This window comes from Pholis gunnellus (assembly GCF_910591455.1).
Source record: "Pholis gunnellus genome assembly, chromosome: 10".
NCBI classification, from domain to species: Eukaryota; Metazoa; Chordata; class Actinopteri; order Perciformes; family Pholidae; genus Pholis; species Pholis gunnellus.
The window spans coordinates 24,516,274-24,544,240 of NC_136537.1; the positions used below are offsets into that span (position 1 = coordinate 24,516,274).

General features: G+C 43.6%; 2 protein-coding genes across 9 annotated transcripts in view; both read right to left on the reverse strand.

The window, feature by feature from the left end:
- LOC306702024 (uncharacterized protein) overlaps nt 1-27,967 on the reverse strand; it is a 272,978-nt gene that overhangs the window by 212,593 nt on the left and 32,418 nt on the right. The window lies entirely within an intron of this gene.
- Nucleotides 1,305-26,009, reverse strand: slc36a1 (solute carrier family 36 member 1). 2 transcript variants are annotated; one of them, XM_079167517.1, is made up of 12 exons: nt 25,874-26,009; nt 23,422-23,546; nt 22,509-22,563; nt 22,344-22,434; nt 21,747-21,835; nt 19,833-19,922; nt 19,288-19,372; nt 17,732-17,959; nt 15,931-16,029; nt 15,668-15,834; nt 14,351-14,520; nt 1,305-3,925 (listed from the first exon to the last, which is right to left on the reverse strand). In XM_079167517.1, exons 2-12 carry the CDS (start codon nt 23,456-23,458, stop codon nt 3,645-3,647), a joined length of 1,392 nt encoding a protein of 463 aa, XP_079023643.1. In that variant the 5' UTR covers nt 23,459-23,546; nt 25,874-26,009; the 3' UTR covers nt 1,305-3,644. The 2 variants fall into 2 exon arrangements, with proteins under 2 accessions (XP_079023643.1, XP_079023642.1); XM_079167516.1 differs by having other exon boundaries at nt 22,509-22,623.

Sequence of the window (27,967 nt, forward strand, 5' to 3'; positions counted from 1 at the left end):
GAAGAAGAAACGTGAAGTCGTGACAGTAAATAAACCTCAGATTCACCCTGTGGGACATAGTAGCTGTACGTCAGAGAGTCCCCTGCTTCCCACTCAGGTTTATGAAATTCCATCTTGAGCGTGTGAGCTTTATGGAGGAAAATTGACCCCAACGGACCTTTTTCCTCTTCTCTCCTTCCCAAACCAATCAGCCTCCCTCTCCTTTGTATCAATTAGGCAGCAGACAGGATTACTCACACTTCTTGTGCCAACCGAGCAGATGTGAAAGCAGCTCAGCCTCAGAGCTCCACGGTCTCTTTATTTGGCGTGAATTTAAATTCTGCAGACTTAAAGGCTCACAAGCTGACATCACATAGTTTTCCCCTTCTATGGTTAGCTCATGTTATTGTTTGACGGCAATACACATACACAGGAATGTCTTAATATTTACACAAATAACAAGTCTGTTAAAGCGTAAGAATAATTGGAAAAACTGAAGTCGGCAACAAGTTGTAGAAACCATTTAACTCACGACGGCCTTCCTCCTCTATTTACCCTGGAGATTTAATTATTCAGCCACAGCCTTCAACAAATAACTTATTTTTTAAAAAAATAAATCAAACTGTAAACAGACGTTTAATTTCTGTGGTCCGTTTCTCTGCACGCAGTCTTTCTTCTTTCTGTGAAGCTATGAGGAGATTCAAGAAGTCACTGAAGAAAGGAGTGTTTTCTTTCTTAGTCTTATGTAAATAATTTACTCTCCAAAATAGGTTCTTATGCTGTATTAGATGCGTTGACGTGAATGTTGTCACGTTATGTTACTTCCATATCTATCAGTTATGAAACTTATTTTAACCCAAATCATGATCATTTATTTAACTCTAATCAAGTTGTCTTGTTGACCTGTCAATCACCGTGTAGCCCCGCCCCTAAAGCATCCCCTGCTTTATGGTCTGTTTGACTCTAAATGGACCATCATGTACTAAATGAACATCATGCTGTATTGAAGAAGACTTGAAACTAGAGATTGAGACCATAAACTCATGTTTACAATGTTTACTGAGGTAATAAATCAAGAGAGAAGTAGAGTCATTTTCTCATAGACTTCTATACAACCAGAGGAGTCGCCCCCTGGTGGACATTAGAGAGAATGCAGCTTTAACACACATCTGCATCATTATATTACAGTTCATAATTTGACATAAAAACACGCTTTTGTCCACACGGGGCGCCAAAATCAACACACGACAGTAGCTTTAAGAAAACAAGAACAAAATTGTTTTTAGCAGCTACCAAAAAATAAAAGACAGGAAAGCACACTGGGATATTTTTGAATGTTATTTATTCATGAAGGAATTAAAACAGAACCCTTAAAATGTCAATTTAGCACTCTTTCATTTCTTAATTGATCAAATCTCAAACATCTGTAGAGTGCAGCTTTTTAAACCGTTGGCCTCTGAGAACTTGAGTTGGACATTTGCTCGAAAAATAATTATTAATCAAGTTTTCCGCCTTAAATGAAGACGAGCAAAATGAAATGAGTCTTCTTTGGGTAGCTGCACATCTTCATCATCCTCATAAAGTGTCCAGTGGAGAAAATCTCAAACTATTTTCTATATATACACACATACATGTATATGGAAACAGGAGAAAAATGGGTAAATAAAATGAGATTTAACATTTTGTGTGTGTGTGTGTGTGTGTGGACATTGCAACAAATGTATATATTCACAAAAGCGACTTCCGCTGTGATTTAAATCAGCAGCTTCACACATAAGGCTCACAGCTGAGTTTAGAAACAAGCCGTCCGTATGCGGCCACACAAACACTGAAGACACACAACAGTGCAGAAGCTCTACGACGAACCGATCGTACGGGTTGACTTGTGTCTGAAGCAGGTTTGAGTTATGAGTTAATACCTGTGGCTTGTAATTAAAAACGCACGATTTATATTAAATACATATTATATTACAAGCAGAGCCTCTCTGGAATTAAACCAACGGAACGTTTTCAGGGTTTAGCTGTGTGTCTTAAAAATGCATAATATTGAAGAAAAATAAAACTATAAAAAAAAAAAAATACCCGAACTTTTAATGTTCGTAAACATCAAAACAGAGAAGAAGAAATTGGATCAAAAAAATAAGTTTTAAAGAGAAGAAAGAAAAAAAAGTTCCACAGAAGAGCTCCTACATAAAAACAGTACAACTACGTTCTTTAAAGTCTGATGTATTTATTAGTTTTGTTGAGAAAAGGTGATTTTGTTCTGGGGTTGAGCATCAGTGAGATTTTAATAAAATCCTGGTTTCTTGTTTGTGCAAAAATGGCAAGAAAAAAAAAAAAAAGGTTTTAAAAATCGAATACACAGTAAAATATAAATATTCATCTCGTCACGAACAAGTTCGATGTCGTCTATTTTCCCTTTGAGTTTTTCTTGAGCCAGATGTTCCAGCGTTTTGTGATTTTGTGAGGACGACAACAGAAACGCTGCACTGATCCTCGCTTAGTGAAGTAACCGTGTTGCTTTTATGTTCAGCAAGAATCATTTTCTCCAGTATCTCACAAGTACATCCTACTTCTTCCTTCAATAAGTGTAATTTACTTCCATACTTTATAGTTATATTGCAAACACTCTGCATGGACACGTGTAACCTCGCCGTCAGGATTTGATGAATGAAATTCTACGGAAGCCCTGAGCGGCCAGTGAGGAAAAAGAAAATCTGGTGATTCATTTACCAAGTCTGATCTAAATCATTTTATCTCCCGTGTCTACTACTAAAGAAGAAGGTGAGAAAAAAAATGTATCTTATATCAATATAATGTTCGGTGATTTTTCTTTACGTTTATTTATATCTGTTGTAATACTCATTTCGGCCACAAGAGGCTGAAGTTCACCACCACCACCGTGTTCTGAGAGCAGATTGAAAAACTATTTCTATCTGAAGGAAAGACAACACTAATGTTACACAACTCGCTAACACACAACATACGTACCTTGTGTTTAAAGTGCATGGAGAAATGAGAACAATAACAAGGAACACAGATTTTAAAAAAAGAAAGAAAATGAATCAACAGAACGTTTGTTTTTCCTCATTTGGCACTCTGGGGCTTCCATACTTCCAATTCCTAATTGAAGCTGTGTCCAATAAAAAGAATAAACCTTTTGATACTCAACCCTTTCATTGTTCTACGTTTGGTTACGTTACAGTTACTCGATTTAAAGTCTGTGTGTCGTCAAAGTCGTGCTGAATAAGGCATAAATCAAAGTGTGACAAAAATAAATCAGATTTTCCTCTAAAAAAAGAGTTTGATGGTCTAAAAGCTCTAATTGAGAAACCAGTCCACTAAATATCAGCACGTGTGCCAATTTGCTCAAAACATCACTATACGTAGCTTTTAAATGAAAACTAACCTCTAAAACCGCTCCTAAAAATCTCCTGAAGCTACCTGAAGGAATGATCCGTCTCATGAGATTACGCTAAATATCCTGGACCCGATGAAGAGTGACGTAGCCGGCAGTTGGCGTGTCATGATTATGACGGGACACAGCAGTGAAGTAGTGAAACACCACGAGTCCTCACGGCTTTCTTACTGCTCAAACATGAAATAAAAATGGTTTCTAAATGGCCTGGGGGTGTCATTCCACCACTAACAGTCACTTCCTGTCATCACTGGACCCTGAAGGAGGAGGCGAGCGTCTCTACGCGTTTCAGAGCGGTGCGGGCGATGATCTGCTCGACGGCGATGTACGTCCCCGCGAGGAAGCCGATGAGCCCGATCAGGCTGATCACGACGTTCTTGGCGGTCACCGGTGGCGACAGCGTGCCCTCCGTGTGGAAAGTCAGAATCTGAAGGATGGGCGGGAAGATCAGCGCCAGGAAGCTGCTGCTGACCGAGCCGACCAGCGAGATGACGAGGTCCAGCTCCGGGATCAGGACGGCGAGGGCGCCTGGAGGAGGACGAGCAGAGAGACGTTTGTTAAAAGGACTGGTTGTGTTTCTCTACTTGAAGTTTTTTAAACTTCATTAAAGTCCTTCATGTCGTATGAAGAACCTTCAATGATAAACATGAATATTCAAACTTTCTTCCCCAGTGTTCACCATACACACAAATGAAAACAAGCAACAATTCAATCGATCAAACGATTCGTGTGGCTCTCATTGTGCTGAAGACCTGCAGGAAACAAACTAACTGGACTTAAAGGGGATGGTTGTGAAAAATCTTTTTAAACTTCTCAACATACGTTTGTGATGAATTATGAATTATGAGTCTTGATTCACACTAAAAACAGCTTCTCAGTCTCATCTTCCTCGGGACTGATCCGGTTCTTCCAGGATTTTCACTTGAACGATATAAAGCTGAGCTCCAAACATCATGGAGGGAGTCTGGTGAAACTCTTGTGTTATAACGCGTGAGGCAGCATCTTCACTGTTTCATATCTACATTTTATAACAAGCCAGGGAATATTTTTTGAGTGATGGATTAAAAAGAAATAAAAGTAGTTCAAAGAAACTCAGGACTGCGACCGTTGGCCTCTTTGGAGGATTTACTAGCATCTCTCTCTCCGGCAACGAGCATCTTCTCTGATGTACAGAAGAGTGATTATGTGCAACAAAAAGAGAAGAGAAGAGAAGACGACAGATTGAGACGGAGAGGACAGAGGACGCTGTGAGACAACAAAGGTGTGATTGAGAGAATTGTTTTTTTTGTTGTTTTTTTCACACGTCAGCGGTCTCGGTCACCGGAGAGCTGAGTCATCTTCATCCGTTGCTGCAGAGACGGGAACAAACAGTGAAGGGGGCTCGGATGAAAATGACGCCCGCACTGCAATGTCCCAACCCAGGTGTCGGTGACCTGGATAGACACACACACACACACACACACACACACACACACACACACACACACACACACACACACCATCTTGTCCGTTAGCATCTCCTCCGGAGCGAGAGGTGAGGACACATCGGGGCGTTCTCGTTGATGAAAAGACTCTTTGAACCATAATCAATCGCTCGCTGCTGCGTGTTCACATAGTCTGTCAAATTAGCCTCTGGGGGGGCGACGGCAAGGTCGAGCTTTCATGTGACGAGTTTACACGGGGGAGAGACACAGAGAGACACAGAGAGACACAGAGAGCGAGAGAGAGAGAGCGAGAGAGAGCCACCACAAGGTCCTGGTGAGCAAACCGGTCACTTCTCCATCTCCCGGTGAAGGCTGCTCTTCTTTTTGACGAGACGCCAACAAACTCGGCAGGCTTCGATTTGGCCGGACAGAAACAAAAGAGAAAATACTAACTCTGGGGCCGAGACCCCTTCAGAGGACGACAAAGACGTCGGAGAAGAGAGACGACGTGATGATGTTGATACTGGCAAGCTGACCTCGTCAACAACGCACCTTTCATTTCTGGCCATCGTCTTTGTGAGGACGAGGGACCCAGCTAGGCCACAGCTTTATTACTACATCGTAGTAAAAGCAAAGAAGAACGATGAGTCTACAACTCCTACATATATATGTTCAAACAGCATCTTAATGCCTGTTTTTCAATGTGAATCCGCTCTCAAAACAACAGTTATACACAACAGTAACAGATCTTAGGTGGTTAGGGTACTATGACGGCGGCTGAATGTTAAACGGGGCAGAAAGGTGTTGAAATAACTTGTTCACCAGAGGTTGTCTGACTGTTCATCTACAAACTGAGCTTTTAACTTCACACCCACCAGCATCAACAGAGAAACTGGGCAGGCCGGCTCAAATAAGCAGCCGCAAGACGAAAATAAAAAGGACAGACTCAGAGGGAAGGAGGGAAGTGGGGGTCCGGCTGAATTTATACAGTCAGCAGGCAGTTTCTTGACTGAGCCCGCCGACTTTTACATCCACTGAGGGAGGAAAGATGGAGTCAATTACCTCCAGAGCCACGAGCGATAGTCAGCAGGAGGGGACGCTCCGTCTGGGGTTGGATCAAAGACTGATAGAGGGTCTGAGCTCTCTTTTCTCCGCAGTCGATCAGGACGTACTAGACGCCGTCCCACCGTCTCATTTCTTCACCTCGCCGCCAGAAATCACCTGGCGGGAGCCGACTTTCATCTGGCACGCCCGGGTCTGGCTGACCTGCAGCTCAGCGGACTGTAGCTCATTAAAAGATGGAGGACATGCTGCTTTCACTGGCAACCAACAGGAAGTGAACAGGCGAGGTCTGCGGATGTTAATGAGCAAGGAGTGGATCTACTCAGCATGGTTTCAGACGACATGCCTCAAGTGATATCAACACGATCAGGGTTGTTCTGAGGAGAGGTGGACGTATAAAGACAACTGGATACAGTGATGGAGGTGTGGCCACGTTCACACAACTTACTCAGTGGTGACTTAGGAGTAAAGAATTCAGATCAAATTACAGAGATCTTCCGGCAAATCTTTTCTCATCCATGAGCTCGTAGAGCATGAGCAAACACATTTGCTTTAGCCCCGCCTCCCAATGGCGGCCTAAGAATAGACATACTTATTAAATATATACCACTTTACACTCATTCTTTGAAGGTTAATGTATTAGTGGCATTTCAATGTGTATTTATTTCTAAATGATACCAAGTGAAGTGGTCTTTAGGGTCACGGATCCCCTTTGATTAGATTTCACTCCGACTGACAAGACTTTGGTTGTTCGGTGATATTTAGAGCAGAACTCTATCGTTGGTGAAACTATGAGAAAAGTCTCTCATGACTCTTCTCCTGACATTGAAGCTCACTTCTATAGTGAATTAAATATTAAAAATAAACTATTCTACCCCTGGTTGAGAATCGTAGCTCGATTTCGTCCTCTGAGCGAATGCTTTATACCTTTTTGCAGTTCTGCATATGTGATGTTTCCCTCTTCCATAAATCCTGTAATGGTGAACAGTCCTGGCTGCCGGCTACTATCCAGTGTGTTGCTGCATGTCTCTTACAAATGACGTTGGTATATTGCACTGCAGAGGTTGCTCTGCAGAATGGATGGAGACTTGTTTTCTGCCATAACAGTGACAGTAATTGGACGGTGGGATAATTGGCAACAGGTCTGAACATGAGCCAGCTCTGTGTTTTGTTCATCTTTCCTGGCGATCAATGACTAATCTATAAACCATGTTCCAAAGAAGAAGACAAAAGTTAGATAACTCTTAAATATGCTGTTATGCAATTTTCGATTTCACCAGCAGCGTCAATCATTTAACTAACCAGCCGTGACCCTGAAAGGATCATTAAACCGGCATCAAACACACCTCGTCTGTCTGAATACGTAAACCCCCGGCTCACCTCCCACTCTCCCACCGCTCCATCACCGTGTCAGCAACAAAAGGTCTTCTACAAACCAACAGACTCTCTGGATTAATGACTTTACACCGCTGCTCTACGCACCGGCGGACAAGAAGTACGAGGCTGCAACTTGTCGACGACATCGGAGAGGAATTGAACTATTAGAGCGGAATTAATGGTGGCATCAGCGTGATTTACACACCAGGTTCTACCTGTTCTAGTGTTAATAGACAACTTTGAGCCATCAACTGATCATTTCAGTCTCAACATTCTCTCGTCATAGCTTGACAAACGTGAGAATTTGCTCATTTCCTCAATTAAACTTGTAAATCTTTGGGTTTTAACGAGACATCTGAAGACCTCACCACAGGGTTTTATGAAGTTCTCTGGGCGATATGGCCGACATCTTCACATTTAAAATGTGAGATCAGGGAAACAATGTCCAAGGTACGACCTGCCCATCGGGACTGAACTAGTTCACACTCCGATGGCTCAGCCTTGGGGAGAGATTTGGGGTTCATCGTCTTGCCCAATGACACTTCGGCGGGCACGGGAGGAGCCTGGGATCCAACCACCGATCTGCTGCAACAATGAGCCACAGCCCAACACCATTAGCAGACTTTAACACGCTACGGTAAGCTGGAGACCACGCCAACCTGCTTACCACCAACATTTGCATTGTGAGCATGCTAGCATGCTAATGTTAGCAATTAGCTCAAAGCACCACCCTAAAAACCGCCTCACAGAGATGCCAGATGTACTCTTCACACCTTCACCATTTTACAAAGCGCATATTTAATTGTAAAAATAAATGACATGGATTAATTGGTAATGTAAATCATTGTTAGTAGCACAACTACTTAAAAAAGCAATATAGCATAATCATAATTGTGTAACTGATATTTACATATACCATTTACATGCATATTTGTATATATAAGAAAGAAGTGAAGTGTAGTTGTATGTACCTTCATTTTCATCCATCCTTTGTATTAACAGCGAGCCAGTATATCATCATGACTCATGTTCACTTGATTAAATAAACATTTGTGGGCCTGAGGAGCAAATATCTAGCGGGAGCTCGTAGAAGAGTACAAACATTTCCTTCCTTTGAAATTAAACATTCTCGTTCGGGGGGGGGGGGGCTGTCCCCACTGAATTATTCCTTCTAGATCCTCTACCAATGACTGGAACTTCTAAAGGAAACGAAATAGGTTATTTCAGGCCTTGGGATACTTTGCAAGAGTCGTCCTTTGGTCAAGTGGAAACAGGATGTATACTCATCACAGTAACCAATTCAATTAATCGGATCTCCTGGTTGTTTAAAATTACAAAAACACAAGGTAGCAGGAGCCGTCATTACATCCCTTCCCTACGAGCTGTCTGAGTTTGAATTAATTTAATCAGGAGGTGACAGTCTGCTGGAGGGAATGCAATCAATTCGGACTGTGATGACTATTTATTTCATTTAACCTTTATTGAAACAGCAAAGCCTCAGTGAGGTTACAAAGACGGGGCAGACGCCACAAAGCAGATATGAAATGGTTTGTTTGTGATAAACAAAGTTCAGATCTTAAAGAAGCAGCAGTAAAAGTGACACTGACCGACTGAATCTCTGTGGCTCAGAGCTCCAACATGTTAACGTACAGAAAACCATTTCTGCCTTTGCCATTATAGGTTTCACCTTCATCAGTCGCTGAGGAACATCTTTGATCGACAGAAAACATCTCAAGGTGGTTTGAAATAGTTCAGATTTCCAAGCAGAAGCACATTTTTTTGCAGGCAATCATTTGTGTCTTTGAGGTCTCCAGGCTCAACTTTCAGGCTTTTATGCCCTTCAAGATCAAACACAGTTGTAAATAGCAAAATAAAATGAATAATACTCTTTTTGGAAATTTCTTTTGTGTGACAAAAATATACTTAAATTTGCTATAGAGTCAATTGCGGTTTAATAATCTTTGAAACCATCTTTTCAGAGACACGCAAGGGTTTTTCAGTACAATTCCAAAATCACAAAAACCTCGTTGTATAAAAGCATCTTCATGCCTTCTGGTTGCCTTTGCATTCAAAACCAACAACTGATGGTTGTGCCAAGAAAGCGCAAACATCGTCGAAAAGGCCTTCAAAGCAGAAAGACCTGAACGGATTTCAACATTAAGCTTAAAGCACTTCTGGGAAGACTACAATGAAAATAATGAGAAAAAGACCCCAGCACTGTGGGGTAAAGAAGCTCCCAGAGGCCACTTCACTTTATCTCCTCACCAAACAAGGCCGAGGATAAAACAGCGACAGGATCAGAGAGAGACTGGAGTCCTTTCCCGGCTTTACGTCACACTGACCCGTCTATTTAAAGAGGCCTCGGGGTGATACTCCGGGCATTTGAGGGGGTCTGAGTGCAAGAGAAGCTTTAATGACAACAGCACTTTTTCCAGAGTGTCGACCTGTACGTCCTGCTCTGGGAACATTACTTTCTGTCCTATTCTAATGAGGAAGAAGACAATATTTTAAGAGTTGTTTTCGATGTTTTCTCTAAATAGTTTGATCGGTGGTCTCTATAAAAGGCCGATCAGATGACGAGAAACACGTAAGAAGATTCCTCTATGTGGCTCAATGGCTTCACTGGAGTCATGAGTTGCGTCTCTAAAACATAGACCGTATATAAGAAGTGGACGTAGTCATCGTGACGTCCTCCATTGCTTTGAGGACTGACGTTATGAAGCCTGGAGTTCGGCCATTTCGAACTGTTGCACAGGTTGCCTGCCCATAAACAAAAGAGTAATCCATTCATTCTCATCTCTAAAGTTCAATACCATGATCGGCGATCCGTATCGGTCAAATACCGCTTCCAGCAGTTGGTGATCGGCCCCAAAAGGTCCTGATATTAGCTTCAGAGTCACAGCGGGACGGTCGTTCCCTTTGACATTCTGCGGACTCTCCTGTGCATAAAGCTGCACTGAAGTCGCTGAGTAGTTACCACCTGCTGCAAATGTGCAAACTCCCACAACTTGAACACTCATAAGTCGCATCATGTCGGGACACTAAGCTGCACACAGCGTGCTCATATTTCCTCACTCAGCCAGTCGGTGATGTTTTATACCAGAGGATGAGAGGGGCAGGGGTCACACGCTGGTGGCTTAAGTTCTCTTTCTCTGGACAGAAAACTTTCTGATGAGGGGAAGTTGTTATACTTCTTCTCTGTGCTTCAGTTACTTCAGAGAAGGTTTGGCACCAGTGACTACAATGACAGGCCAACTGGATTTGGTGAAATAAGGAACATGTTTAGCTTCTAAATGAGAGAGCATAAGAAGGAGCCAGGCCTCATAGCCCAACATCAGTGTTGGACCTCTCAGGTTACTGTGTCTGAATGGGAGAACGGATCAGCAGCTTGGTTTCAAAAGGAACCAGAGGAGTGGAGGCTGATGGTTTTTAGAGAGACATCCATCATCACATACGAGTGTAACGTAAGTTTATTGTAATAAATGCTATTTTTAAATGGAAGGAAAACGTAATTTTGTAGTCCAACAGGATGCTCCAGCTGCTTCTAGTATGGTTTATATTTTTGCATTTCTAAAGATACCTACAGTACGTTCATCACATCTAATGTTTGATTCACTGCTGCTAACAGACACGAGGTAATTCAGATGAGCTGAACGGCGCAGAGAGCGGAGGCCCAACTACACAGGTGAATCAGCTCAGTAAGAAGTAAAAGGTGAAATGAACATATCATGTTTTCTGAAAGGGTAAAAAACATGACGCCACTGCAGCAACATGCAGCAGGCATTCCCAGTGGCACGTCACCTTTGTGCCACAGGAGGAAGAACAGAAATAAAAGAAGAAGGAGGAGACGAGGAGGCTCACACAACGTCCTCACGTCCTCTCTTGTTCCCGTCAACGGCTCTAACAGCACACACTGGCTGCTCAGCTCAAGCTTGTGAAAAAGTGACTCAGACAAAAGAAGTCAACACAGGCAGGAAAAATAAAAGCTTCATGGCTTCTCAGCTAGTATGGGTGAATACAAGTTGTGTATTTAAAGCTCCATTAAAAAGGGGTTATTATGGAAAGCAAGAATTGGAATCGAATAGGCTTTAACAACGCTGGCTCATCTGGATGAAGGGAGACACAGCCGGTGAAACAAACAGTGAACCATCTATGAGCTAAAGAGACATTTTCCTCACAAGCTTGTTGTGTTGGTCTGCGCCTTAGTGGCCAAAAGAACGGATTAATGCAGCTTTAAAAGACGGGACATAGGCCAAGTGTTCGCTATCGATCACAACCGGCTGACGTAGCTCAGCGAGGCTCGTTCCTTTGAGGTGGTTTTGGAAGTCCTCCATCTTCTTCTGTTGGTTAACAATCACTTGATGCAGATTCACCAGACGGTTCGACATTTAAGAACGCCCACTTGAGATTTATTACCGGATCAAACGCCAATCCAAGTCCTCTGCCTTGGAGGCAATCCTTTTTTCAAACCCCATAATGGTATCATGGCTCATACAGCGGCAAGAAAAAAGGAAAAAAAACACACGGCATCCCTACAGCCGTCACTCAGAGGCCTTTTGATCCAGAACAGCAGCAGTAAGCTCCTTCAACCCTCAGCCTCTCTCTGCTACATTAGAATAGAGAGTGCTCACTTCAAAAGAAATCTCACAGCAATGAAATGTCCTGACCTTTAAAGCAGAGCACAAGTCAAAGCTCAGCAGAGAGAAAGAGAGAGAGCGAGAGACAGAAAGAGAAAGAGAGAAAGAGAGAAAGAGAGAGAGAGTTTGCTCAGGGCGTTCTTCTCTTTTAGCTCTTATCCGACTGCAAATTAAGAGAAAACAGAATCCATGTTTCACAGTCACTCAGATGGCAGATTTACCGCCGAGATGATTTGTTGGCTTAATCTCACATTAAGCGAAGACATTTGAAAATGTCAACGATGCATCGAGTAAACAAGCATGTCAACGAGACAAAATGATTCCTCACGCTGAAGATGTTGCCTCTCTTTAGGAGAGGTAACATCTGATGAGACATCCTTCAGGCTTCTAAACACTCACATCGCTCACGCCGTTCTGGTTATTAGTGTCTGAGATGTTAGACATTAAAATATCTTTGCAACATTTAGAAGAAGCTTAAAGAGAGTGATGCACCGGCTCTGTGTAACGTTCAGGGGTCACCTGTCAATCACTGTGTAGCCCCGCCCCTAAAGCATCCCCTGCTTTATGGTCTGTGTGACTCTAAATGGACCATCATTTACTAAATGAACATCATGCTGTGTTGAAGAAGACTTGAAACTAGAGATTGAGACCATAAACTCATGTTTACAATGTTTACTGAGGTAATAAATCAAGAGAGAAGTAGAGTCATTTTCTCATAGACTTCTATACAACCAGAGGAGTCGCCCCCTGGTGGACATTAGAGAGAATGCAGGTTTAAGGCTCTTTAACATCTGCTTCACTCAGGAGAACTGGAGGTTGCAACGCAGACCGACAGAAACAAAGTCTCAATATTTAAATGAGTACGGTAGCAGTAGTGTAGAGATGACAAAGCTTCTCCCTCCGGACAGCAAGGAACCGACATCTACTGTTGATTCAAAGACGATCTCCTCCACACATAAAGACAATGCTCTGCTTCGGTCTCATCTTGTATTCGATTCAAAACCAATAAAGCAATATCGAAGATGTTTATGTGTCGGAGACTTGTTTCCGGCTCCCACTGCAAACAAGACTTTTCTTGTTCCTGCACCATCTCCTCACACACACACACACACACACACACACACACACACACACACACACACACACACACACACACACACACACACACACACACACACACACACACACACACACACACACACACACACACACACACACAGCTTTGCATATGACCTGCGGACATGATGTGGCACATGCATGCATGCATTACCTTTTATCATCTTATCAACATGCATGTGCAGCAACCTGTACCGTGTAGAGTTTGCATAATGTTCTACAGGCTCCAATCACAGCTAATGAATGTAATTATGATCCCGAAGCTAACAAGCGATGCCTGCTGTTCCATAACTCAATTAAGTCTGACGGAACTGCTTGACATGCGTTATTATATAACAAGAAGTACTGGATTAAACCAACTGTACACAAGCACACACACACACAGACCTGCTATTAGAAAGCATCAGTGACGTCTCTCTGAATGAGTCCAATAAGCGGTATAAGAGATGCATCTCTGCCTCTACAGAGCATCTTATTCTCTGCTCCATGTCCTACTACACACACACACACACAATGCTGTTCAACGAAGCATACGTAATAATACAACGGTCTGAAGTCGTCCCTGGTGCTGAGAAACCAGCATCTCTATCAGACTCAACAGTAGATCGTCACATTTATCTGCTATATTATAAAAACCTTCACATCTCCCTTTAAACTGAGGGGTTTAAATTAAGGTCCATCGTTTAACGGCGGCTTTTATATGAAGCACTTCACATCGCAGTTTGCAGACACACAACACATACAGACGAAGTGGCAATAATAGAGGTTACATACTGCACTATACCCACACAGATTACTTGAGTCGAACTGGCAGCATGTAAAGAAGTTCCCTCCCAGGCGCTCCTGATATATTACGCTGAAGAGAACGGGACGGACCAACGAACAGACGAGCAAACTGAAAACATAAAGTCACGTCTACTCGTGAACCTTTATCACAGCGATTCATATTCTGCTTTTATTTGAAGGATCTGGTGACTGTCTTTGGGCACCTTGAAGGGTCGTGACCCCCCCCCCCCCAGGTTGGGAACCATTGATTTAGAGATTAGATTCAGGACGAAACATTCTACATTATTGATGACCTTCAAAGTGCAACGTTTGCTGGAAACTAGTGTTTTTCCATGAAGACACTCGAGCTGGAACCCAATCTGAAGGATTCTCTATGCAGGAAAAACCCTGATTTACAAAAAGAAGATACGCGTGTGTCTGTTGGAACTTAAGCATGATTTCTATCTCCTTCTATCTCCTACCGGATATCAAAATGGCAAAAGAATCCACAGCGACGGTGCGCTCCACTGTGGACGGAGGCACTGCATGATTTAGTCTGGTTGTTAACTCACATGTGAAGATGACCAAGACGGTGCGGAGCAGCAGGTTGACGGGCGTCTGCCACCTCTCAGGCACGCGGGCCAACACCGGAGGAATGAGGATCTCTGCAGGAACGTAGAACTGAAGGGCGAAGGTGATGAAGATACCGAAACAGTACAGCAGCTTCACCGCCTGGTACGTCCTGGAGAGAGAGGAAGGAAACAGAAAGGAGACTTAAGCACTATATGATAGTTCTGATCCCACCGCCATTAAAGCACAACATCATGCATTCTATAATACGGCATTATGTAAACAAACCGACATTTAAATGGTTACAAAAGAGGACAAAAGAAACCTTAAGACACATCTTTGAAACGTGGCTTTTATACCCAAGGTGAATTTTAGTTATCTTAACATTTTCTTGTTTGTTCTTTTGTATATTAAAATATCATTTTAAGGCAGCATGTTGATCCTCTAAGGACATCAGAGCACAAGAGTTAAACGTGTGAAATGTGACTAAATGAAAAGTGTTGTGACTCAAAGTTACACCTAAAACATTAAATCATATTTAAATATGTTTGTTGCGCTGAAATGCAGCAAATCAAAAATCATAAAATACAAAACAAGCATCAACACAAGGCCTCAACTTTCATGTTCAAGATCGAAAAAAAACCACATTAGAGACATTCATCGGTCGTCCTTGTAAACAGCAAATTAAATAAAGTGCTGGTAATTATAGCCTTTGAGGTTTCAACCTTATTGAAAAGCTAATCTACTCCACTGATTAGTGGCATCAGTCCAGTTACGGGAGGCATTTAAAAAAAGATGTGACGATAGTAACAAGTAATGAGAAGATGAGCGCCGATAGTCGTCATGTAGGAACCTGAAGACCCACCGACAGGAGTCAGTTCAGCGAGTTCTCTCTGAGAGCGTGAGCATTACTCTGCTAACCTGCTCTACATGCAACGTCTGTAGATTCATGATTAGCTCCCTGTGTGTGCACGGACGACTCCGCCAATTAACATGGTAATAATCCAAAGCGTTTGAATAGCCATCGAACAATTACACTACGATTTAGTCTCAATCCTGAAAACACCTGGTCTTCATGAACTGTGGTAGACCTGCTGAACACCCGGGACCCGTTTCCTGGAGGCGACGGGGTTCTTTCCCAATTTACAAAAGAAACAAAGACAGTCTGCTGAGACGCAAAATGCAAATGAGGCATTATCTAACGGTAACGTCTGGTTAATTTAGGAGGAATCTACAGACATAAATAGACAAAGTAGTAAAACAAACTCTTAAATGTATATCTATTTATAATCCGAGGAGTGTTAATGTTGTTGTCTCACCAGCAGTTTGGCAGGTTGAGAGTGACGCTCCCTCCTATGTGCTCTCCAAAGCACATGTACCCGATGGTGCCCAGGCTGATGTAGAGGAAGGTGACGATGCCCATCCCCAGATACAGGACCGGGAGGAACCTCTGAGGCTTCTGCATCTTGTTCTCCAGAGGAAGAACCTGCAGAGACAGACGTAAACAGGCTTTAACGGTTTAGATGTTGGCGTGTTTGACCCTTGTGCTTCATCATTCAGTTAACATCAGTCCGTCACGTACCACTCCGATCCCTTCGAAGGCAAAGATGGCCGTCCCAAAGAAGAGAGGGTAGTCCACAGCTCTGCCCACTTTGGGCAGGTCGATGGGGTACTTGATGTTCTGCAGGGAAAGAAGAACATTAACTCTACATTCTGCAAAAACTGCATCATCACGTTTTGAGTTTGTTGAACGCTCCGGCTGCTCTTCCACATCTGAACCCATCGTCTCTAAAGTCAAGAGGTTCATTTGTAATCACATCGAGTAGCAACGCACCACTCGTTTGTTGGTTAACGTGCAAATGACTGCTTGTAAAAGAGCAATTAAATGTGATTAATGTCTTTGATAAGTTATAAAAAGAGAACTGGCATTACTGTGAAATAAAACGAAAGCTGTTAAGCGTCATCTGTAGCTGCCGACAGAGTGTTTGTCGTTACAGGGAAACCTTCACTTCAGTAGAACGTTTTTTAAATGCTCTTAAAATGAAGGTCACCGTGATGAGCCGTGACACCCTAAACCACGACGTAGAGTCATTGAGAAGTGTGAAGGAGAGGCTCGTAGGGAACCAATCTAAACGCTGATGGAGTCATTGTTCTACAGCAGTTACATTGATGCTAATATAAAGTGTTACCCTCGTCTGTCGACACTTTAATATCTTTATACAACGCCAGCAACAAAATCAACGAGCTTCTAGAGTTCATGGTCTCTTGCTCTGGTGACTCATCAGCCACATAAACACCTTTAGGGCCACACATCTCTCTTAGTGCTCAATCTGCTGTTTTTCCCGGACAAGGCGGTTTCTCAGGGAACACGACTGCTTTACGTCTGTACAGCTGCAGAAGGTGCACGATGAAATACTCCTACAGCTCATCTGGAGACTCTGGTTGTCCTGTAATCCACAAGGACCCGATCAGCAGGGTGGAAACATTATAAACTCTCAGAGAGAGAAGAGTGTAAAGGTCGTAAAGAAACGTCTGACATTGGATTACCGCTTCATCTGCATTCCAGAAATCGTAATATTCACATATTTCAGTCCTCACACAGTGAATCTCTCACTTTAATAACTCAGGTTCACTTTCATTGTTTGAAGAAACAAATCTAGAGAAATATTGTTATGAAGTCACGCTCAGATCTTTGTCTTCCTCATCTTTTAGATTCATAGATGTGTACATCCGTTTAAGTTAAGTTTAAGTATTTCAACTCATGAATTCAGATTTATTCCCAGTTTTTAACGTCTTTTAAAAGTTTAGGACAGAAAACACAAATCAGGAAAAGTATCAGAAGCAGAAAATAATCATCTCTTCTCTGTTAGTTATGGAGGAAAGTGAGAAATAATAATAAGTGTTTTCTCTCCTGTTAATGACCTCAGAACAGGTTTTAACAGAATAATCTTTATAAATCCCTTTAATCTTTTCTCAAAATCTGCTCTGAAGTCATAAACATCATAAAAAAAATCAGACTTCAGAAAATGAATCACCAGGTATTTGTTTTTCTCACTGGCCTCTCAGGGCTTCCGTAGTTTGTGGATATATGAAAAAAATAAATAAATAAAAAGATGTACTTCAAGAAAAACCTCAAGTAACACAAACAGAGGCACAAGCTGGAGCTAAAATATGCAAAACCTGCTTAAACATGACTGAAAATCTGTCAGCAGGGATTATGTTGTACTCAGACTGCTGGAGCGCATGCAGAGGACACATGTTTACAGCCGTTTAGTGTCTGAATGTAAGCGTAGTCAGAGTGAGAACATGCCGAGCGGAGAAGCAGCACATCCCCTCTGAGGTACTGAAGGTTAAAGCAGAGGAGACAAAAGAAGGTGCTTCACCGTGAGCGAGTAGAAGTAGATGAGCACCAGGCTGGCCGTCATCATCAGGTTGGCAATCAGAGAGAAGGGGGCCAGGCACCGGAGGTCGGGGGTGAACACCAGCAGCACGATGGCGGGCAGGAAGCAGAGCATGTAGAGGCGGGAGTCGAAGCTCGGCACCAGGACCTGGGTCTGGTTGGTGTAGTTCATTTGGCAGTTGAAGGTGGTGGCGTTGGCGGCTTCGACCACCTGGTGGAGGAACGGATGGAGAAGGTGAGCGCGGAGGAACGAGACGAGGAAGTCTGCCGGAGACTGGTGCCTGAAGGCATCTTCATGAGGGACGACTTCTTCTACAGAAGCCAATTCCACCAGTAAGATGATGATAAATAGGATTATGGGAACTTTCTCAAGACGATAAGTTAGTATTCCAAAATACTGAGAAACTTTCCCAAAATAATGACCGACTCATCTCTAAACAATGAGTTGGTATCTTAAAATAAAGAGAAGCTTTCATGAGTCAATATTTTCAGAAGGTTTCTAATTATTTTGAGACACAAAGTCAATATTTTGAGATAAAAAGTCATTTTTTTAAAAACGGTTTCTCACTATATTAACACAAGATATCATCTTATTTTGTCTTTTACTGTTAGGAACGGGTTTCCATGCTGTGGTGAGTACAGGTAGTAAGTAGGTAACTCCCAAAAGAAGTTTGATGGTTTCAATGCAGTTTTACTCTGCGTTGCGTTCATGTCACGGAGGAAGAACGGAGACCAACACAGTAGACAGACATCACCACCTAGCGGTGAGAAACTGCACCGCACAAATAAAGTCCAACCTGGACCACAGTCGCTCAACATCTTCACTTTATTATCTGAAGAGTTTTCTACTCACAGAAACACTACAGCTTTGTGCACATGCGTCTCATATTTAAGAAAGCAAAAGGTTTAAAATATCCATAACACGTCTCCTCATGCAAGTTCCTGCAAATCCTCTAAAGCTGCGTTTCCATTTCTATCCCCCCTCATGCATAAGAATTGTGTTTGTAGTTTTATCAGTGAAACGACTGTTAGATGTAGTTCTAGTGTATTCTATTGAAGCTGCAGCATGTGACTCCTCTCCTGTGTGACCTATTTATTTGGCTCTAGAGTGAGTCAACACTGAGACCTTCTCACTGTTCTGCGAGTACATGTACGAGCAGCACTCTTACATAACTGTGGGAACCTAAAAATAACCTTCACGTGAGCCCTCAAACTGAGCCACCGACATGAATCCATAAGCAGAGAAAACAGGTTCACACCTTTAGATCTGAGCTCAACCTCTTCATCATTTAGGCAAAGGTTTAATCGGATGTTTAGAGCCGTGTGTAGCGTCATATCACCCAAAACAATCCAAACTAACCCTTTTAAAGTCGCTTCAGTGTGTGTGTGTGTGTGTGTGTGTGTGTGTGTGTGTGTGTGTGTGTGTGTGTGTGTGTGTGTGTGTGTGTGTGTGTGTGTGTGTGTGTGTGTGTGTGTGTGTGTGTGTGTGTGTGTGTGTGTGTGTGTGTGTGTGTGTGTGTGTGTGTGTGTGTTCAGCACCTGCTTGATATTGTCACTGAGGAACACGAAGTAGACGCAGCAGAAGCCGAGCTGGGTGATGATTAGGAACAAGTTCACCGTCTGTCTGAGAGAGAAGAGGTCGGACAAAAGGGAAGAATGCCGACACGGTAAATATTCAGCCTGAACTAAATACTTCTTCTGTCTCAATTGACCCAACAAGTAGTAACCAAAGTTACAGCAACCTGTCCAGAAGACACTTCTATTGTACTTCCATCTGTTCTGGGAGAGGAATCCTTCATTAGTTGCTCTCCTGAGGATGTTGAATGTTGCACAGACTGTAAAGCCGTCTGAGGCAAATGTGTGATATTGGCTTTTACAAATGAAAATTAAATTGAAAAAATAAGAAGTAGTAGTGGGAGAGCCTCTAACAGTATTTATACCCTCATGAGACGGAGCTGATGCATTACGCCTTAAAACACTAGATCATTTACTAAAACATGGCCGTTACTGAAGACGTTATCATATAAAAGGAGCTAAAACACGACTTTAAAGAAACTCTGGTGGTGTTTCTAAAGGGAACTTACTTCCCCCACTGAGAGTGTCTCCTGAGCCACGACACGTTCTCCATCCCGTACTGCATCGCCTCGCCGTAGCTGAGAGACGGACGGCCTATCCTGGAGGAGGAAACAAACAAAATAAATCACATCTTTAAACGGACACTGTATTCATGTGGTTGGATTAAATGTTCCCTTTGGGGACGAGACGCTGTGACTGAACGAAGCTCTGAACACAGAGTTAATATTTAGATATCATGCACGGAGCTCGTTCTCTCTCTGCACCAGTGAGCTTTACAGTCACGCATGATGGTGCTACATGCACACAGTGGAGCTCTGCAGGAACACAGTTTCAGACATTCACACACACACACACACACACACACACACACCACAGACTGTATAGAGGAAGAGGCTGACTAGTAAAACCACTGTAACCTTAAACAAGACATTATGAAACCATATACTGCCAAAACAGCTGCTAAATGAACAGAAACAGCTAATAAAGACTGGAGGTGAACTACATATTTAAAAGGTTTAGTAAATGCATCCTGTTGCTCCTGCGTGTTTATGACGGAACGAGAGGAAGTGTTGACGCCGACTCCGCAGTAAAGAAACAGAAAGCAGCGTCTCGTCTCAGATATCTCGACTTCGTGGTGGAAGCGCTTCATTCACACGCTCCATCTGCTTCATCCTCTTTGGCTCGGCTGGTGTGTACATCCTGCATGAACAGGGCAAAGGGCGGGAGGCACCACGTAGACGGGCGGGTCGACTGTTAACTCTTCACACACACACAAACACACACACACACACACACGGCTGGTGATCTGATAAAGAGTGTGTTGAGTCACCCCACACACCAGCAGCTGTCACTCAGATACTGGATCATATACTTTGAGGTTTATTGCCTCATTGGTTCCTTTTACATAATCCGATGGGTTTAGAGTGGACAGGTGAGGACATGCACTGGTGGAGCTGCTCTGGGGTGTGTGTGTGTGTGTGTGTGTGGTTGTAAACCTGTGTGCTGCTGTTTACACAGCAGGATAAGCGTGGGGAGAGAGAGAGAGAGAGACGCCTAAACAAAGTGTAATCTGTCACTGTTGGCACAGCGGGCAGCCAAGCTAACAAGTGAAAACAAAACACACAGAGCAGAAGCTTCACGGCGTTAAGATAATACGAGAGAAACCAGAAGTATCTCTGGAAACAAACAGCGACAGTGAAACACAAGACGGTGTGAACCACCAGGAGAGGGGCTTTGATTAGGAGCCACTGTATCTCTCTGTCCAGTTTAATGGGAAGTAGTCGAGATCACACCACCGGAGCAAGGAAAGGTGACGAGGAAAGGAGTGATGACTAATGCTGCGTTCGCACGCAATCAGGCAGACGGAGATCACGGGAGTGAACACGAGCAGGACGGTGAACTTAAGGACGGTCTTAACTCGTAAAGTTGTTTAGAATAGAATATTAAGACGAAGCTGCATTTTACAGCTTCATCCATTACTGGAATAACTACATAAAGTAGTCGACACAAAACTTTATTTAATATATTTCATTCCGCACGCACACACACACACGCACACACGGGCACACACACAGACACAGACACGCACGCACACGTTACCGGAGCTCCGGGAACGAGGAGCACAGAGGGAAGCCAAACATCCTGTATTTGCACAAACCACTGAGGTTTCCTTCTAAATAACAAGTGTGACCGATAACCTCCCGAAGTCCAAAAAGTCCAATCCATTTAAAAGGCATTAAGATCGTGGCTGCATTGCATTGTGGTCTATTGACACATGGAAGTCTTTGCTGTTTGCTTTGTGGGACGGGGTGAACATCCACGTTTAGCTCCTCTCTACCTGCCGGAAGTCAGTTAACGCGACAGAAATCCAGTGAAAATGAGGAGTTTCACGCTTTCGGACCCTTCGAGGCGTCGTTACTCACTTTGCACTGAGGTGGTGGGAACATTTCACCAGCAGCGTCATGCAGTGGACCGCTACGACTCCCATGCACAGCAGGCTGATGGGGCCGAGCTGCAGAGAGACAGAGGAGCAAGATCAACACTGAAGATTAAAGTCCCCCCCGTCATAATGAAACCAGGACGACAATGAACAGAGTCCAGCGTGATCACAGATGCACGTATATGGAATATACTCCATGTGGACGAGAGTGTGTGTGTGATGCATAAGGTGTGTGTGATGCATCTGGAGGGAAGTAGGGAACAAGGAAAGAGCGAAAGAAGTGAAGTTTACATGCGTCAGTACTCTGAATTCTAAAATATGAAGTTAAGATGCATGTTCTATAATATATATTATTACTTCTGTTTCTAACCTGGCCGTTACCTCTTCCGTATCCCTCCGTGTGTCACATGACGGAAGGGATAAACTCACCGATCTCTCTCTCTAACTATGGTCGCAGCAACATGCAAATGTTTTTCCCGCCGCAACCCCGGCTCTTTTAGCGCTGCCGTGAACATCAGAAACACTCTCCAGACCCCGTCATGTGACCTGGTGTGATGACGTAATAACGCTGCGTACTCACCACCAGGCCTGCGTTCTTGACAGCCAGAGGAAGGCCCAGCAGCCCCGTACCGATGTTCCCCTTCAACAGGTGGATGAGAGTCTGACAGAAACTGGAGAACATGGTCGTTCTGCATTAGAGCCGGGCTAACAGCAGTCGTTACATATCGGGCCTCGTTATACTTACGAGGTTCCCTCCCGTCCTCCGATCCTCTCGTAGGAGCGCTGGGGTCTGGAAGGTCCTGGAGGAGAAGGACAAAGCGCATCCATTTCTGATGGAATTGGGTCGGAAAACAAAGAACCTGCCGCGAAGGAGAGAATGCAAAAAAAAAAAAGAGAGAGAAGGAGTGAGGCTCTTTAGTCGCGTGGCACCATCAGGATGTGGGACGAGTTTCTCTCACAACCCGTTTGACAAAAACACTCCACACGAGATAAACACATGATCTCTAGTCCAGAGCGCTCTGTCAGCAGCTGACTGTAATGAACATGGAGAACTCTTTGCTTTGGCAGAGTCGCCCTGCTGCTACCTGCCTGCTAGTAGACGTGTTTAATGATGTGAAACACTTCACCACACACACACACACACACACACACACACACACACACACACACACACACACACACACACACGTTTACTTTAGTGTCTGGTGACTCATCGTCCTTCTACAAGCGGAGAGGAACTGATGAGGCATGTTCTAGTGAAGGAAGTTCTACTCGTAGTGTGAGAAGTGAAACTGAAGGCCGCCTTTTAATGGACTTCAGAGAAACTATTTACTAAAATCTGAATGAATCAAGAGTAGAAATTAGATACAAATCATTTAATTTAGTCAGTCGCTCTGAGGAGAAGCGGATTGGGAGTAAATGTATCACAGATTGTGCACCTTTATCACTAACTTCCTGCTTCCTCTGAACCAACAACACACACCAGCTGAGCCAAAAGAAAACGGAAGCAGCTTTGCCGAGTCAGCGTCTACCTGCCAGCTGGGATTACAAATAATCCCACAGCGTCTCCGTAGCTCCTCTCTATACTACACGACACCTTAACATCAGAGCACAACCCTGCTGATCCGAGAGACTCGCAACACTCGATATTAATCTACCTTCTCCCCGGTTGTCCACGTCGCTGGAGGCCATCATGTCGGCTGGTTTGGTGGACGGCCGGGCGTCGTCTCTTCCAGCCTCACAGATCCTAATGCCGGGAGATCAGAGAGTCCAGCATCGACACCTGCACGAGGCAAAACCAGAGAGACACAACGCTCGTTAAATAACATGCTGCACCCTTACAAGTGAGGCTGCGAGTCGTGATGGTTTCATGACCGGTTCTGTTCTCCGTCGGCTTAGCGTCGCTCTGAGAGACGTGTTGAACAGTCTGTTAATCACAATGCTTGACCCCGGAGCACTGAGCCACCGCGTTACATAAGAGCAGCGCAACGGAGCGACAGCTGAGAGCACCGTCATAACCCGAGGTCCTCAGAGAACACCGTCATGACCGAGGTCCTCCGAGAACACCGTCATGACCCGAGGTCCGCTGAGAACACCGTCATGACCGAGGTCCTCCGAGAACACCGTCATGACCCGAGGTCCTCAGAGAACATCGTCACGACCCGAGGTCCGCCAAGAACATCGTCACGACCCGAGGTCCTCCGAGAACACCGTCATGACCCGAGGTCCGCTGAGAACACCGTCATGACCGAGGTCCTCCGAGAACACCGTCATGACCCGAGGTCCTCTGAGAACACCGTCACGACCCGAGGTCCGCCGAGAACACCGTCACGACCCGAGGTCCTCTGAGAACACCGTCATGACCCGAGGTCCTCCGAGAACACCGTCACGACCCGAGGTCCTCAGAGAACACCGTCACGACCCGAGGTCCTCCGAGAACACCGTCATGACCCGAGGTCCTCCGAGAACACCGTCATGACCCGAGGTCCTCAGAGAACACCGTCACGACCCGAGGTCCTCAGAGGACACCGTCACGATCCGAGGTCCTCAGAGAACATCGTCATGACCCGAGGTCCTCAGAGAACACCGTCATGACCCGAGGTCCTCCGAGAACACAGTCACGACCCGAGGTCCTCAGAGAACATCGTCATGACCCGAGGTCCTCCGAGAACACCGTCATGACCCGAGGTCCTCCGAGAACACCATCATGGCCTGAGGTCCGCTGCTGTTAATCACATGGATTGGTACTGAGAAGGCGTCACTTCATTGTTCAGCGAGAACACAACAGTTCAGACTGTAGACGCAATTTCTAGGCACCAAAAATTGCAATTGTTATAACTGCACGTCTAGTGAGAACACTTCCTTAAATCTTCTCTGTTTAATGTCAAATTAATTCAGAACTTACGGAACTGGATCGTATTTAAAAGACAACTTATAACATGGACACTTTAAAGGGCGTTGTAGTCTCCTTTTAACGCGACACAGTGGAACTACAGACGTAGTTTAAACACAAAGCCTCCCGCGTGTGAACATGAACATTCTGCAGCTCCTCTGTGGTTCAGTGAGTCTGCGACTTCCTCAGTAACCACAACGTTGCTGAGAGCACTTCATGAGCTGCAGGTTTCACAATGTGCCGTGCCACGACACGAGAGGACTAAACTGAAGCACCATGGAGATGCAGATATGATGGAGAGAGATTCATGGCATCAAGATGTTAAGATGTTGAGCATTGTTAATGTTGCACTGGGCTTTACAGCTCACCGCGACGTTACATATTCTCACTAATCTTCATTGTTTGGAGCCTTCAGATGAGTCTCTAAAGAGAGGAAATTAAAATGAAAGATTCACTTAATCTGGGAATCTTTTACGAGAAGGCCGGCTCGTGATCTGCTCATGAAAATACAATTTCAAATAATTTTTGTTTATGATGAATGCTCATCGGGGATGCGGATAAACAATTATTTTCACTATCGATTAATCTGGGAATTATTCATGCGATGACGTCAGGTGTGCACAGGTGTGCTGCATACAGTGATTGGGACGTGATTGTTTGTTTTTAAACCTGCCATTCCAGCTCAACCATGCATAACCTGACAGAAAGCTAAGAATAAAGTGTTCTCTGCGTAGATGTAAGTGTGCAGATATCTGTTCTACCAGTGTGCGCGTGTTTGATACTTCCTGTTTACATTCAAAGGTCTTAACGTCAATAATAAATCTGATATTGTACGTTTACTGATAATAAACTAACACGGTGCGGTCAAACTAAAAAAACGTCTTCATAGGTTTCTAATTGTCCATTCATGACCCCCCCCCTCCCACACACACACACACACACACACACACACACACAATAAAATAATAGCAATGAAGGTGTGGGCTGACGATAGGATTTACTAGCGTTACATTAGATACGACAACAACAACAACACTACTACTACTCTCGAGCCGGTATTAGCATGGAAACATAGCGGTTTGTTTAGCATCTTCATCATATAACAGCTAACCGAGGTTAGCCACCGTTAGCTCTTCGTTGTGCGTAAAGGTGCCATGTTTGTATCCGTAAACAAGCCTACCCCATAAAGCTCGTAACGAACAACAACAACAACCTACCTCGTGCTAACGGTAAACCTCGCGCTAACGTCGTCGTTAGACCTCTTACTGTCCGCTCGCACTCATGATGGTCGTGGTCGGGAACTAATTGAATGCTATAAACCGGAGAGTCAGCTGGGCTCTTTCTGTGCGTCCGAGAGCTTGGTCACGTGACCGAGCCAGCGCGGCTATGTCACGTGACCACGACCGAGAGGACGTAGCAGCGTCACGTTTAACAATTTTGAAACAGCGTCACTTTTTGGTATCTTAAAACTATATTTCTATAAAAAAAAAATAGTATGTGTAAATGATTCTTAAGAGGTTGTTAGGAAAGGTGAATATTTTCTACAATTTTGTATTTGCTAGTTTACTTTCTTTTTTCTTTTTTTTACGTTTCGGGTCCTTTATTTTGAAGTTGAACTGGCGTAACCGGAAGCTGATACAATTCTCGTCAGAGAGCAGTAACTTGACTTAGCATAGAAAAAGTAAGATTATTGACGGTGTGTATTAAAATAAAAGTGTTTGAAAGAAATACGTTTGCAATGAGGGTTACTTCATTGACGGTTAAGCACCTTGTTGGAAGGGGAATGTATTGTGTGTTTGGCAAAGCTTACACATTTATTACAGGTCTAATTCTGGAGAAAACTCGGCGTCACTGCTGACAGGGCTTTTATTTTGAAAAAATGTAATGTAATGTATTTGGAAGCGCTTGATTTGCCTGCCAGGGCGGTGGGTGTTATGGTTTAACAAGGGACCATGTTAACTGGCGAGTTTCAGCTGAACGCGTCTGTTGTTGTCGTAGTTACGGCAGCTGTTGAAACCAGGAAGAGAACACGTAGCTGTCCTCGTGAATGCCGCATTGTTTAGTTTTGCATTACAACGTCAAACCTTCTCATTTAGTCTTTGGTCAAAACAGACTGGATTCCACGTTGGAGTCTTTTGAGGAAACGAGTCCACTGGAGTTTGAAACGTCGCTTGTTCATGTTGAAACAGGAAGAGAGCTCGTTGCTCTTCCTTTGAAACAATAAAGTTGGTAAAAAAACACACAAACGTCTTTGGAGCCTGATTAGTGCAAACATGTGTCACGTAGAAGAACTCTGTAGCACAGTTAAAAGAAGAAGACAAATACATATAAATATAAATCAATCATATGTACGGGATTCAAACTCATATCATTGTGTAAAAAAAAAAAAGTCTGCAGTCAGAATCACTCCCTCTACACCACCGTCAGCTACTCTGTTGTCTTGTAGGATAAACATAAACTACGTACAACGTAGTCTTACAGCTCATGACAGACTTCTTTAGGTTAGCACTTATCTCTAAGGTTCCTGTGTGGTCTTCCTGGTGGAACATCAGTCAGGGTGTCTCCTAAACAGTTACCATGGTTACAGCATCTGACCTTACATCCTGTTTCCTTTGCTGACTGACAAAGATCAGAGCAAAGTATGTCAAACCAAGATCATCTCATTAAATCATCTCAACCAATTATGCTTCACAAAGCACGTCTGATATCACATCGATAAATGACTGAACGTCACGTAAACATCATCATCATTAAATGACCACTCAGCAATAATAGAGATCAAAGAAGTAACATCATGACAGATTCATTGATAGGAGAGAAATCAATAGTAACTCACTGAGTAGAATAAAACTTAAACGCATCAAGACTTCATGAGTCTAAAATAGAACTAAAGAAAACAAGCCAAGTCTGTTTCACAGCGCCGGGGTTACAACTGAAAGAACAAGACTCACATATATTCATTCATTTCATCAGAATACATCTGCAGCACATTAATGTAACAGAATACATACATGGAGTAGATGTTGTGCTCTACATGAGACAGAGATATTATTAATGTGTTCATTTCATCATTCACACAGTCTGTGATTTATTGCCAGCTGTTCTTTCTGCATTAAGCAGTTTGAACTGTGTTTCTTTCATGACTTAAATTCTTCTTATTGGTTCAATATTTCCTAACGATCCACGTACTGAGCTCTGATTGGTCAGTAGGCGGTGCTTTTATACGAGTTGATGTCTCATCTAGAACGTCACCTGCTAATAACCAATAACATTTGAACAGCTGTTATTTTATTCTGACCTATGAATGTAAT

Excerpts from the sequence above, each read along its gene's own strand:
- slc36a1 (XM_079167516.1), bottom strand. The coding sequence starts at position 23,458 with ATGATGGCCTCCAGCGACGTGGACAACCGGGGAGAAG. Across the intron at positions 22,435-22,508 it reads GGAGGACGGGAGGGAACCTC|TTTCTGTCAGACTCTCATCC; the intron begins GTAAGTATAACG and ends CATGTTCTCCAG. Across the intron at positions 21,836-22,343 it reads TCAAGAACGCAGGCCTGGTG|CTCGGCCCCATCAGCCTGCT; the intron begins GTGAGTACGCAG and ends GTCTCTCTGCAG.